This window comes from Dipteris shenzhenensis, chromosome 15 (genome assembly GCF_047967505.1).
Source record: "Dipteris shenzhenensis isolate YYH24624 ecotype China chromosome 15, Dip_SZ_1.0, whole genome shotgun sequence".
NCBI lineage: Eukaryota > Viridiplantae > Streptophyta > Polypodiopsida > Gleicheniales > Dipteridaceae > Dipteris > Dipteris shenzhenensis.
In genome coordinates this window covers 36,931,880-36,946,254 of record NC_141610.1, presented here as the reverse complement: position 1 = coordinate 36,946,254, position 14,375 = coordinate 36,931,880, and the positions used below count along the sequence as shown (strand labels likewise).

General features: G+C 47.6%; 1 protein-coding gene across 3 annotated transcripts in view; it reads right to left on the bottom strand.

Moving 5' to 3' along the window:
• The window catches only part of LOC147893752 (uncharacterized), a 222,335-nt gene that overhangs the window by 97,120 nt on the left and 110,840 nt on the right, over positions 1-14,375 (bottom strand). For all 3 annotated transcript variants that reach the window (XM_087386150.1, XM_087386151.1, XM_087386152.1), the window contains 2 exons: positions 5,990-6,075; positions 5,698-5,834 (listed from right to left, as the gene is read on the bottom strand). In XM_087386150.1, coding sequence (XP_087242276.1) covers positions 5,698-5,834; positions 5,990-6,075 — 223 coding nt within the window. The remainder of the gene's footprint in view (positions 1-5,697; positions 5,835-5,989; positions 6,076-14,375) is intronic.

Genomic DNA, 14,375 nt, shown 5'->3' with positions numbered 1-14,375 from the left:
GATCCCATCGGGGCATTTCCAACCATGCCCATACCGTTGTTGGTTAGCCCAACCATGGCCTGAAATACTGAACTGCCCCCAAAGTAGCCTGGGTATGAAACGGGCTGAGGAAGAGGTTGCTCTCCGGAATTCAAGAATGGGAAATTGCTGGCCTGCTCATTCAGCCCAACACTTGGACCAAAAGCTGACTGCTGAATAGGAACTTGAGGCATGGGATTAGGTGGAGGATTACCTGGTTGAGGCTCCGACGACTGCCTGCGTGGCTGCCGATGTGTGTGCGTCTTCCTCTTCTTCCCCATGGGAGGGTTGAGAATCTTTTGAAGTCGAGGATTCTGCATCAACTGGGTCAAGATATTCATCAACTCAAACAATTGTTCTCGTATCATAGTGTCAGCATCATCTTCTTCTTCCTGCTTTGCTGCTCTGACTGAACAGGAGTTCCTTGATGTTCCTCCTATTCAGGATCTTGCTGCCCATACTCCTGCGATGCAAACATCTTGGGCCCAAAAGCTTTCTGCCCAAAGAATTGTTGTTCAGGAGCCTGCTCCTCCTGCAGAGAATCCTCATCCCCATAGGTCTCGTGCTCCTCAGTATCATGAAGGCTTTCCCGATCAGACTCAGGAGCGAAAGTCTGCGATCTCTCTCTATGAAACATTGTGACTGAATTTTCTTGGCTGAAATCATTGCTCAGTTATCTGTGCCTGCCTAGCACAACCACGGGCTCACCTCAAAGGGAGATGATGGGATATTGGCAATGGAACCACTGTCACTGGCCTTTGGAACCCCCAAAGGGTGGTAGATGCAATTACTGAGCAATTAATAGAAATTACAGCCACTTAGAAAACTCAGATTTGCAAGAAAGAAACTTTGAACAACAATCCCAGAGCTAGATTGCCCCGGTGTCACACCTGACACCGTATTGGCCCCAAAACGTGGCGCCCCTTGCAGTATTTCTTCAATATTATCAGAGAGATCAATTTTACAACAGAGCCAAAACCTTGCCAATATTTGATAGATCAATCACTAAATATTGATAATAGAAACCTTGTGCAAAACCCTAGCAATCTAGGGTAAGAGCTCAGGGCAAGCTCAAACAGATGAAGGGCATCGGGAACAACCACTGACAACTGCCTAGATAAACTGCGAACAGAAGCAGAACGAACCGTAACTGTCCCTGGGCATCTGGCAAAATCTTTGGACCAAGCAATAACTGAGATTGATTGCAAAGTTTGGCTCTTCTAATCAAGGAGAACACTGTCTACTACCCTTGGCTGGTCCAAGCTAGTAAGAGGATGCTGAAATCCTCAGCAAGACAATCCCAACACTATCTGCCACCCCTGGCTAGTCCAGGCTAGTATTAGGATGCTGAAATCCTCAGCAAGACAGTCTCAAACTGATGCGAAGTAGTGGCAAACTTTTATGCCACCACAACAACCTCGCACATTGACGCCCCCTCCTAGGGTTGATGCCCCCCGCCAACTCCCACTCCATGAGCTCAAAGATTTTTCTTTTGTGTTCGTCATGGGTCTTGATGCCAGCTTAGGTCTCCACCCCTCAACTCATTGTATCAATTTATTTTAGTCTAATAGACCCTTAAGTCTTCCGAAGACTTTTAATAATCTCTCTCTCTCTCTCTCTCATCATTGAGGTCTCCCACACACTTTTGACGACTCCACCAACATCCCGAGGACCACCGTAATGATGCCACACCACAGCTTGCTTCCATCCTCTTCATGGACTCGCACATGATGTACTACTGATTTTTGTGTTTATGTTGTATTTGCCTTGGGTGTAGGTGTCCGTAGAGGCCATTCAACATATTGTATTTGGTTTTCTCAATCTCATAGACCTTCGGCCCTTTGAAGACTCTTAATAAACTCCTTTCTTTCTATTCTACAAGGACTTCTAGTAGAAGTTCCTCGAGCGGCGAGCCCCATCCTTCATGGATATCACATTATGGCACTCCTACGCACGCACAATATATGACATACCTGACCATCTATCACCTCACCTCTTTCCCCGTCCTACTTCTTGCACTCTTTTCACATCCAGTGGTGTCAAACATGCAGCTCTAAAGCTTCATAATGGCTGAGTTAAAGATCATGAGGGACTACGTATTAAATGCATTGCATATTAAATAAATACTATGGCCCCGATCTTAGCAAAGATTTTTCACGAGGCGGTTTGCATTGGTTTTCCTCATACCTAGACACTTAACACCATCACTCCCATTCACAAGACAGGGGATCCCATGATCCCGTAAGACTATAGGATCATTATGATTGGGCATGGCATGTCTAAGATCTATGCATCAGTGCTCGACCCAGAGGTTAACTGGTTTGCACAGCTTTGGGGACTCGGAGCAGAGGTACAAGCATTCTTTCAAACCAATTACACGACTCTAGATCACATACTCGCACTCAGAGGGGTTATTGAGGAGGCTAGAGCACGGAGACGGAAGGTTTATTGCTACTTTTTGCATTTACGCAACGCTTTTGACACAGTGTCCATAGCCTGCCTCATAAGACATTTGCATAAGCTGGGGTGTAGTCAGGAGATCATCTAGGCAGTCATGGCACTCTATGAGAGGGTCTCAGGCAGGTTTGGACATGTGCAAGGTGGATAGAGGAGATCATAAGAACTGTTGGGGTCAAACAAGGTTGTCCAATATCCCCAACATTGTTTGGCCTCTACAAACAAACTCTAGACTTTCATTGAACACTAGGGGAGAATGGCATGGGTATTGAAGGGGGTGGGACCTGAGGAGGAGAGAATGCACTGCACAAGAGGTAGAGGGAACAAATGCAGAGATTGAGGTGGGCTAAGGGGGACATCGGAGGGGCCATAGGGCTAGAGAAGTCTCAAGGAGGGTGGTTGGGGGAGCTAAGGTAGTGCCATCCTAATATGTGGCAGTGCTATCAGCCTGATTCTAGCTGCATGTCATTCTTGTGTTGAGTTGGTCTTTGGTACTATCCATACCCTTTCCTTTATAGTTGTCCTTCTTTGTCCCTCAATCTGTTTTTTTTCCCCCTTCCTTTTCCTTGCTTTTCTCCAACGTGGAGAGGTTTGGTCATTACTCCAAATTAGAAGGATAAGGTGGAGGGGAGGATTTCCACCTATCCCATGATCTAATATCTCAGCTTATTGTTTCTCGGACCCTTTGGAGTCCAAGAGAGAGAAAAAAGAAAATTTACTAAAAGTTTCGAAAGACCAAAGGTTCTATGAGATTGAAAGAACCTAATACTGAATGGGTGAAGCACCTAAGCGGGCATCACATCCAAGCCAAATATAACATAAACATAAAGATAGGAGTACATAAAAATATCTATGCACCCACGGAGAGGATGGAAAATTGTGGTGTGGTTCACTACACGATCCTCAGGATGCTGTTGGAGGGGTCAAGCCCCGGAGGGGGGGGGGGGGGCGCAGTGTGCAAGGCTGCAATGGCATGAAACTTGTGACGGAGCGCTGGCAGCAGTCAGCATGTGTGGTTCGTTGAGGTATCCTAGTAGCTGGCCCTACGTCGGGGACAAGTGCCACTGTCACCCCACTCGGTTGTGCTTCCGATCTAGTGAGCATGGAGGGAAGGTCCACAAGCCTGATCTGTGCCTCAAGCCACTGGTGGGTTTATCGTGTCTCTTGCTTTGAGTCCTTAGCTATCACGGGCATCCCCAACCCTTGGCATTCTAGACTGCCACGTGGGCTGCCCAATCAGCACAATAGCCACTTGGACTGCCACGCAAGTAGCCACGTTAGCTGGCTACCACGTGGACTGCCACGCAAGCAACAGTTGACTCAGCCCTTCAGTACAGTGCCAACTCAGTAGTCCGTACAGCGCAGGTGCCACATCAGTGATAACGTCAGCAAGTGCCATGTGGCAACATCGGGTGCCACATCAGCAGGTCGGTCATCCAACAACAAGTCGGTGAACAGGGAGCAGCTTGGTCGGTGGCAGGAAGCTGTTGGGCAGTCACTTTTAGGCCCAAGGGGGGCCTATAAAAGGCAGCCCCCTTGGCCTTCATTCTCCATCCCACAATTGGGCATCACAACCTCAATTCAGCAGCAGCAGTTAGGCCTCCCCGTAGCAAACCAGTAGGGTGTCTCAGCCTCTACAGGGATCTAGTGAGGATTCACCTCCTCTAGGTAGTCTAGTCTTTCCAGTTTTGCAATGAGGGTTTCAGCCCCTTGTATTCAGCCCTTGGGCATTCATTATTCAGTTGTATCTATTTCCTCTTCGGAGGTCCACTACATTCTCTCCCTCTGATTCTGTCACTCACATACATAGCATCACTTTGTGTATTGAGTGCATCATCTTGCAGTTGCAGTTAGTATTAAGCAGGAGAGAGTGTGAGGATAGTCTATCTCCTGCTACATTAGCTCTGCCGTCTCCCTAGCACCTTCTGCGCATCATGTCTAGCTGGAAAAACTCAATGATCATGCTCTGAGTGCTGGATGTACACCCTGATCTCCCCTATGTGTCCTGAGCAGATTTTCCTTGTGTCAGACGGCCTCATGAATGAAAATCACCATGCATCTCTGATATGGGTAGGGAAAAGATGACCACCTTGGGCTGCAGAGGGTAGCCTGCTATGAGAATCGGTGGATTTGTGAGGGGACTCAAGTGCTGGTGGAAAGGCTATGGGGGGTCAAGAGCCAGCAAAGAAGGCTGGCAGGAGTGATGGAGGTTGTGAGGGAGGAGGCGGGGAGTGCTAGGAGAGGATAGCACAGCCTACTAGGAGGGATTAGGAAGAGTGGGGGCGGGGAGGGGGCGGCAGAACAGTAGGAAGTGGCTGGGAATGGTGGGGAGGAGCTGAGAAGGAGGGGTGGAGCAACGGGGAGTAGCAGGGAGGAGCACGGAGGGTGGAGGAGGGAGCAGGGAGGGATTGGGAGGACCAGGGAGCAGGGAGGGATTGGGATTGAGCAGGAGCAGGAGCAGAGAGGGAGAAATGGAGAGAGAGGGAGCAGCGCTGCAGGGAGGGGGAGGGAGGAAGCACTGATGGAGTGGGAGAAAGAAGCAATGGAGCAGGGGGAGCACTAGAGCAGGAGTAGCGATGGAGTGGGGGCACAAGGGGCAGTGATGGAACTGTGCGTATGGGGCAATGTGGGGAGGGGCATAGTATGAATGAGGTGTGGGCAGCAACAGGGAAGGAGTGCAAGGGAGCACATTTCAGGAGTGAGTGGGGAGAAGTGGAAGGAGGGGTGCACCTTACACAAGGGATGATGTGAGCAGGGCATCCACAAAGGTGAAGGAGAAGGGATGTGTGGGGAACTGCACAGACATCCAAATTGCAGGGGAAGCAGGGTGCAACAAGGGGAACCATGGAAATGACAAGCAGAAACAGTCTTTTAAAAAACCAGGAAATAATTTCCTTTTATAAACACCATGATAGATTTCTTCCATAATCAACAGTATATATGTTTCAATTATAGGAGCAGGAGTGCCCATCAGGTAGGATCCCCATTCCTGTACATTTTCCCTTGTTTATTGTTAATAGCCTACACAGACATCATCCTACTATAAATTGTTTCCTCATGGGATCTATTAAAACTAAAGCATTTAAATCTCAGGAACTATTTTTGTGACACATTATGTTATTTTAAAATGTCCTCAGGCTGCAAAGTATATAAGCTGCATGGCTGAAACAAACTGTACAGTGTTTCCATACTAATCAAAACAAAATATCTTAAAAAGCATACCGGAAATTGTCTTTATGAAATGTAACCAGATCCTCTTGCATTATAGACTTCAATGTGTCTTCCGTGAAGTAGCGTGAATAGATGCTTTCATTCCCGTACAAAAGCTTTGAAAACTCCCTGGCTGCAATTCCTTCTGGCTGTACATTTAATTCCGAGTGATAGCATCCCAGTCACAATGATTAAGGCCCAGAATTAACCTTATATGCAAATTGAATAGCAAAAATTATCTTGCAGAGTGATACCGAAAATTTGTAAACCTGATAAAATTTTCTCATAACATATTGAAGCTTACATTATCACCTCGACGCCTGATAGAACCTAATAATTGTGTGCGGGCGAGTTCCAACTTATTCCTTGGCATCAAGGGGTGCTGAACAACTGCAAGCCCACCATCAATGAGCAAGCTTACAAAAAGGAACCCTTGATACACCTAGCTAATTTCAACAGTAGAATATCATGGCTATATGACTTCTTTTGATAAAGGTTATTTATAGATTTCCTAGATTGGCATGGCGAGGGGAGATCTTATGACAGATGTTATCTAAGATTACTTGGTGTAACACCCTCATAAGTGTAGGGAATAATCAAGTCAACATGCTGCATAGACCCTTGAAGCTACCATTACACTAATGGGAATTTAAGAATTTAATTTGGTAAATCAATTGCCTTTTCCTATTCATGCTTAAATGTTTCTAGTAGAATGTATCAACCCAATAACAACATTTGTCCGTTTGTGGAACATACACAAAGAAGGGCGAGGGGTGATATTGCAATAGAGTGATTGAAAAAGTTGTAATGAGTTGAAAGACTAATTCTATCAAGCCGTTGAAAATTTCAAGGAAAAGGTGAGGTAGAGTAGAGGATTTCAATATTTGAATCTGGAATTATCTGGCGTGTCAGAAGACTTGTACCGGTAAACAGTATTTTAGAGTTTTTGTGTGCTCTAGTACTTTACCAAGTACTTGTACTTCATTTGGTTGAACATTTTCAGTTGGAGTTCACTTGTGTTCACTTCTTGTTCTCGTGTTCACAACTCTTCTCCATTCTTGTTCCTACATTTGGTAACAGAGCTAGTCCTTCCAGCCCTGCCACTTGCTTCCCCGTTCTCCTGCGTGCTCTTGTTGCACTTCTGTCGCGAAGAAGAAGTTAGTTCTTGCTAGTCGACTTCTCTTTTGGCTGTCCTGAGCTCCCACAAGCTTAACATGATCTTGAGCTTCAGTTTTGTTGTGAGATTTTGCACCAGGAAGCACTTCTCAGCTGGGGGACTTCATTTTGCATCATGCACGCATTTGTTTCAGGCAATTTTGGATACCAGAAGTTCGGTAGATGCGTCGGGCAACTCAGAGGAGTTTTGATCAGTTGCACTGAAGTTTTACCACCCTTTCGGAGCTGTTCGTGCTCTCAGAATTTCATTCTGAGCAACAGATCAGAAGATACCAGCAATATCATTTACGTTTTGCTGAGTTCCAAAGTACCACCTACCAAGCCCAACCTCCACCTCTACCTTAGCCTTGGCAATCAGCACAGTCCATCCACAAGAACCCGCTCCCGAAGAGGATACAAACCCATAAGAACCTACCATCGCTTCTGTGCCCTAGCCATTGGAACAAAGCATCGATCCAAACCACGTATGTAGGCCCCAAGGACGCAACTCTCCACGCCCGTTGGGTTATTATCTCCAAGAACACACCAAATGCCATGGCAGCCTCTTCCGGGTTGCTATCGCAGCATCCCACCAGGTTTCCATCGCAACGTATGCCAGTTCATTATCTCCACGAATATGCCTAGTTTGCATCGCAATGTATGCTGGGTTATTATCTCCACAAACACACCAGGTTGCCATCACAACGTATGCCAGGCTATCAGCATAGCCTACGCCAAGATAGAAAACTATAAAAGCAGTACAATGGGGCAAAAACCTCACCTTTTCCTTGAAATTTTCAACGGCTTGATTAACCGTTTTAGCCAAACTCTTGCAAAAAAAATTCAAAAATTTCAAGCTGACTACTCGTGCCTACATAGCCATCCTACCTGCTTGCCCACACCCCGATCTCCTTCCGTCTACATGAGTTCATCCTCCAAGAGTTCCGACGACTCTTTGAATAATATTTTCACCATCTACTACTCCTTCAGCCCCATGGAGTCAAGCCAGACCCATGTCTCCACTGCCAATCCATCTACTACTACATCCACTACCGCAGCTCGACCGTCTAATCCCCTTTCTACTCCGTCTGTCACTCTTCCTCTTTGTCTTCGCCTTCCCGGACACATAACCCAACAAGAGTTGGTGGAAGAGACCCATGGCCAGCCTCGTCCTGAAGGCAGTGGTCAAGGTTCCACATCTCACCCCGCCAAGTTTTGCAAAGTCGTCTCCTTTGCCCCACTCTATACTAAGTACTCCATCACCACAGCCAACACTTTCTCCCTCGGTCATGAGTGACTCACTGCCCTCAACGGCTTGGCTATCCACTCGTCCTTCCGCTACAAGCCCAATCTAGACTTCTGCATCTCTTACCACACTTTGACCTGCTATGAAGCCTACCGCAACCCTAAAGTCCAACCGTACCTCGAAGCCGTCGGCCTCATGCCACTAGTCTAGTAACTCCCTTGCTACTAGGACCTCAATCTCGTGACCTAATGTACACTTGCAATTATTCTTGCACTTGCAATCATGTCCCTCAATGAGAATTTTGGCACCATAATTGAGGTAGATAAGTTGGATGGACCCAACTATGCTTTTTAGTCGTTTATATTCAAGAATATCTTGGTTGGAAAGGCTTATGGGACACCGTGAATGGGGATGAGAGTCGAGACTAGACCTAGTGCACCTAGCTCTAGTGCATCTTCCACTACCACCAGGGTTCTACTACCACTACTCATGTCGCTCCCACAGAAGATCATAGGAGGTTTGATTGAAGGGATGCCCAAGCATCCCAATATTGCCCTTGTACTTCTTTCCGGCATATTCCACGTGATATGAAAACCTTGCAGCTCTTACCAACCGCACTTTACAAATAGTGCCATAGGATCTTGAGCCAATTTTCTCACCAACTTGGATCTCCCTCTCTATGACATAGGCCAAGATTGACACTCTGCCTATGTTACTAGCTAGGTGTTGTGCCCTTTGAACCTCATCACCTCTCAATGGTTAAGAGGGTGTAGAGGCTGGCTGCTCTTCACCTGCAGCCAAGGATGTAGCTCTCGCCCATAAGCTGTTGCAGCCCTCTTTTCCTAGCTCTTAGCCACTATGACACGGCGATCTGACGCAACGACCTTACTCTTGTGCTTGGCCTTGTCTTTGATTGCATTGCCTGTGAAGACACACATTAAGTCCACTATAAAGTCTTGCAAGACTTCAAAGGCAGCTTGGGATAGAGTGAAAAGTATGTGGAATGTGAAGAATGAAGCAAGAAGCAATGCCTTGCACAATAAACTTAATGACTTGTCCATGCAGGTGGTCAAACTATTTCAGCTCATATTGCAAAGATTACTGACATTCCCGATGAGATTGTGGCTACAGGTTCTTATGAGGCCAGCATGGGTCTTTACAAGCTTGATGCTCAGCCCTATAATTAGCATGCTATGGCTGTCTCTTCTACTACTCCAAGTGATTTATGGCATGCTAGGTTTGGTCATGCACATAACAGAGCTTTGGTATATTTGCATAATCATAATATGGTTGAAGGATTGCCAAAATTACAGCAGCTTGCTCAAGAGGTGTGTGAAGCTTGTGCTCTTGAAAAGTTGCATCGCCTACCGTTCCAAAAGGATGGTCCAAGATCAGTAAGAGCACAAAGGGTCTTGCAAATTGTGCATAGTAACATTTGTGGACCAATGATTGTCACAATCCATAGAGGATATCGGTATTTTGTCACATTCATTGATAATTATTCTAGGTTTACTTGGCTCTTTCTCATGAAAAGAAAATCTCAAGTGTTCGATTGGTTTAAGGAGTTCAAAGCATTGGCTGAGAACCAAACCAATTCTATTGGCTGAGAACCAAACCAATTCTAGAATTGGAACACTTAATTTTGACAATGGGGGAGAGTATACTTCACTAGCTTTTGAGGGATACCTGAAAGAGCATGGGATAAGGCATCACAAAACAGGGCAATACATGCCTCAGCATAATCCGATTGCAGAGAGAAAGAACATGACTCTCATGGAGATGACACGGTGTATGCTGAAATTTAAGAGAGTGTCAAAAGTATTTTGGGGTGAAGCAATTGTTACAGCCACATATATTCAGAATCGTTGCCCTACACAAGCTATGACTGACAGGATGCCGTATGAGGCATTTCATGGGTACAAGCCCAAGGTGAATTGTTTCAGAGTCTTTGGGTCTCTTGCATATGCTTTGGTACCAGCTGAAAATCGATCCAAACTTGATGATAAAAGCATTAAATGCATCTTTGTGGGGTATATCATTGAAAGCGGAGGCTTTAGGCTTTATGATCGAGCCACAAGGAAAGTAATCATAAGTAGGGATGTTTTGTTTGCAGAGCATGATAGCATGCAGCCCATCAATGAGGAGTTGCCTCCATATGATGATACACCTGCTTCTTAGCATTCTAATGCTGGCCCTGATTCTCCCCAATATAGGCTGATTTTTAGCATCTCCAAGTGTCAACCTAGCCCATCTAGGAACTGAATTTTCAGCTGTCCCCTTGGAATAGCATCTGGAAGTGCATCTCGAGTAACATCCTTTGCACCGCACTGATAATGCTTCCAAATATTGGGCTGTCCCTCCCCATGAGCTAGCTGCAAATCTGAAACATTTGAGGGAAAAGAACCCTCAAGATGTGGCAACCCTGCTGGAGTCTGAGAGGTAGAGGGAACATCAACTGGAGAACCCAAATCAGCATCATCCTCAAATTGAATGATGAATTTTGCTCTCATGACCCAAGAAATGGAAGCTTAAATTGAGCCTCAGCGCTTCGAGGATGCTCAAGGCAATCCAGCATGGCAAAAAGCCATGGAATCTGAGATTAGATCCATTCAAAAGAACGCTACATAGGACTTCGTTGATGCGCCCATTGACAAGAATGTGGTTGGAACCAAATGCATCTACAAAATAAAATATCATGGAGATGGTACAATTGAGAAGTACAAAGCCCGTTTAGTTGCCAAGGGGTATGCACAAGAGGAGGGGATAGATTATGAGGAGACTTTTGCTCCAGTGGCCAAGATGATTACCATTCGCTCTGTCATCTCTCTTGCTGCGTTTTATGGTTGGTCTGTGTACCAGATGGATGTCAAGACCTCCTTCCTCAATAGGGATCTCAAGGAGGAGGGGTTTGTTGTTTAGGGACAAGAGCACAAGGTTATGCAAGCTCAGGAAAGTCTTGTATGGGCTGAAGCAAGCGCCTTGTGCATGGTATCTTAAGATACATTAGTTCTTGCTGTCCTAGGGCTTTGTCAACACTCATACAGAGCCAAATTTATACGTTCTGCAAAAAAATCAGATTTGTTCATGCTTGTTCTTTATGTCGATGACATCATACTCACTAGCACTAATTTGCAGCAACTTGCAGCAGTGCAGTCCGTCTTGTGTTAGACTTTTGACATGACAGATTTGGACCTCTTACACTACTATCTTGGCATTGAATTTTGGCAAACCCAAGGGAGGATTTCTATGTCACAGACAAAATATTCGAAGGGGTTGTTGCAGAAATTTAAGATGGAGAACTGTAAGCCTGTGGCCACTCCATTGGAAAAGGGATCAAGCTAAGTAAGCATGATATAGCTGAAATGTACAGGCAATTGGTTGGCAGTTTGATCTACTTATGTTCCACACGGCCAGGCATTGCTTATTCCACAATCATGCATTGTCCCACAGTCATGCAGCAAAGAACAACTGGGATTGTACTTTTCTGTTGGAGGATTTCCGCGTCTGCTGTTGCTGCCCGCCACTACCTATCGCCTTCACCCAGCCCCTCTCCCTAGATACCTTGGCCCTGCAGGCCCCCTTGCAGCACCTTGCCACCTAGCTTCCTTGGCCGTGCAGGCCCCTTGGCCCTACGCCCAGCTCACAGGTCCTTGGCTGCGCAGGCCCCTTGGCCCTGCGCCCAGTTCACAGGTCACTGCGCAAGCCCCTTAGCAGCGCCCAGCTCACAGGTCGCCGCGTAGCCCCCTTGGCCCTGCGATCTGCTGCCTCGGCCGCGCAGGCCTCTTGGCACCCAGGTCGCCTGCAAACCGGTCGCGCAGGCCAGGCCTCTTGGCAGTGCCCAGCCCAGGTCGCCTACCCCCCCCCCCTTCAGCCTACTGTTCTGGCTGCGCCAGGCCGCCTTTCAGGCCCTCTCCCTTGCTGTTTGCCCACCCCCCTCCCTTGCTTCAGGTTAGACAGTTTCAGGGCCCTCTCCGGGACGGTTCGCCTCATGTTCTGGGGAGCTGATATCCTGAGCTGTTTCCAGGCATTGGCGGAGCTGTCTGCTTCAGCACTGAGCAACCTGTTTGCATCCCACACAGGCTGAAGATCGGAGCTTTCTTTACACAGTTTTCTTTTTTGGGATTTACTGGTGGTTGGCTGTGAGTTCTTGGTGGGTATTTTCAGCAAAGGTAGCTTCTCCCCTCAAGACAGCGTAAGCTGAGACAATGGAGGACACTAATGCCACTCCCGTCACCGAACCTGAGGAGATTGAAGTCACAATTTCTTTTCCTCCCGACATTGTGCAGATGATTGAGGTAGCAGAGGAGGGTTTTCATTCGACTCACATCATTGGCTTTCTACCTGGTAGAGGCCAGCAGTTACGTGATTGGGTGTACACCAGCATGGCCTCTTTGGGTGTCTCAGTTACGGTTTTCCGATTGCTTGGTAGAGGGTACTTTTCTTTTGGCCTTCAGTCTGCAGAGCAGGCTCAAAGAGTACTTATGAGCTCACCGATTCAGTTTCAAAGCAGAGTCATCCATTTGTGGCCTTGGCGGAAGCACTTCAGTTCTACTTCCCCTGGACCGCGACAGGTCTCCTTTTGGATCCTTTTCCCTGGACTTCCTGATGAGGTTAGCTCTTGTCGCAAAGTTGTGGAGCATATGGCTAGTGTGGCAGGTACAATCATCCCTTCAGGTGCTAGACTTTCCTATGCTCAGTCACTTACTGGTACAGGTGTTACGAGGGTTAGACTCATTTCAGATTTCCCCCCTCCTCGACCTTTGCCTACTTTGATTTCGTACTCCACTGGAGATGGGGTCCAGATGCAGCAGAGGGTTTTGTATGAGGGTCTTCCTGATCAGTGTCTTTTCTGTCGGAAGAGAGGTCACTTTATTAGGGATCGCCCCAGTCGTCGGCATCGGTCTGAGACTCCGGATACATCTCATCCTCCGAGTGACCCAAAACCTACAGCTCAGCCTCCAGGGGTCTCTGAGCCTGCTTCGACTCATTCAGCAGAGCGAGAGGAGATTCCTCTGGGGGAGCCTCCAGTGAACTCAGAGGACTTGAAGGTGCCTCCAGCGGAACAGATTTCACGGAGAGCTCGGAGGAGACGGAGACAGAGGGAGAGTCAACAGTATGAGCAGCCCCCAGGGGTCTCTGAGCTTGCTTCGACTCATTCAGTAGAGTGAGAGGAGACTTTTTTGGGGGAGCCTCCAGTGAACTCAGAGGACTTGGAGGTGCCTCCAGCGGAACAGCTTTCACGGAGAGCTCGGAGGAGACGGAGACAGAGGGAGAGTCAGCAGTTCGAGCAGCCCCAGGTACGAGCTCACAGTTGGCAGAGAGTTGAGACACATGTGCAGGAGACCTCGGAAAGGGGAGATACAGAGGACCATCCGTAGGCAGGTCTTGACACTGTGAAGGAGATGATAGCTCAGGGAGTTGAGGCACACGTGCAGGAGACCCCGGAAAGGGGAGATGCAAAGGACCATCCGCAGACAGGGCCTCACACTGTGCAGGAGACAGTAGCTCAGGATTTGATGACTCTTGACACTTCCACCCCGGAGGTTCATATATTGGTTTCTGAGATAGTTATCCAGTAGGAGACTGCTCAAGCTGCGGACACGGTGATGGATGCCTCTTCACAGCAGTCCAGTGAGAGAGAGGTATTTCACGACACAGGTCAGAGTCAGAGCCCGTCCCAGGATCTCATGCGCCTGTACGAGGTTCCCTTGAGACCTCTTTCTCTTCCCTGTCGCACAGTACCTTTTTTTGTTGCTATGTGGAGCATCCTCTCAGACACCCCTCCCAGTACAGCCTCGTCCTCGCAGCTTTTCACTCCTGGTTTATATCCAGATCTTTTGCGAGTGCGGTCACAGATTTCGCTCAGTACCCAGACAGGCGTGAGGGTTGGGAGATCCTAGCAGATGAGATTGAGCGAGATTTTCAGTCACCCTTGCGTACAAGCACCTCGTCACAGATTCTTCCTCTCCCTCTTACCTATTCCAGGTGTAGAGTTAGGATGGCTCAGCCTCTTTCAGCTCTTCTGACTCCTAGACCTGACCCCAGGATGGTTGACAGAGATCTGCCCGTTGAGTTTTGGTCCTTTTTGGCTCGAGGGGTTTCCACAGACTCCCTCACTAGATTGGAACTTCTCTCGGTATTTTGTCGACGGTCAGAGGAGGTAGAGGAGTACTTGGGATCTGTTACTCTATCCAGAGAGGGGCACATTCTTCATTTCTCCGCAGGCAGCTTTCGTTCTCGAGGGAGCGAAAGCTGGTCAGCTGAGCTTCTTGACAGCGAGATTGATAGA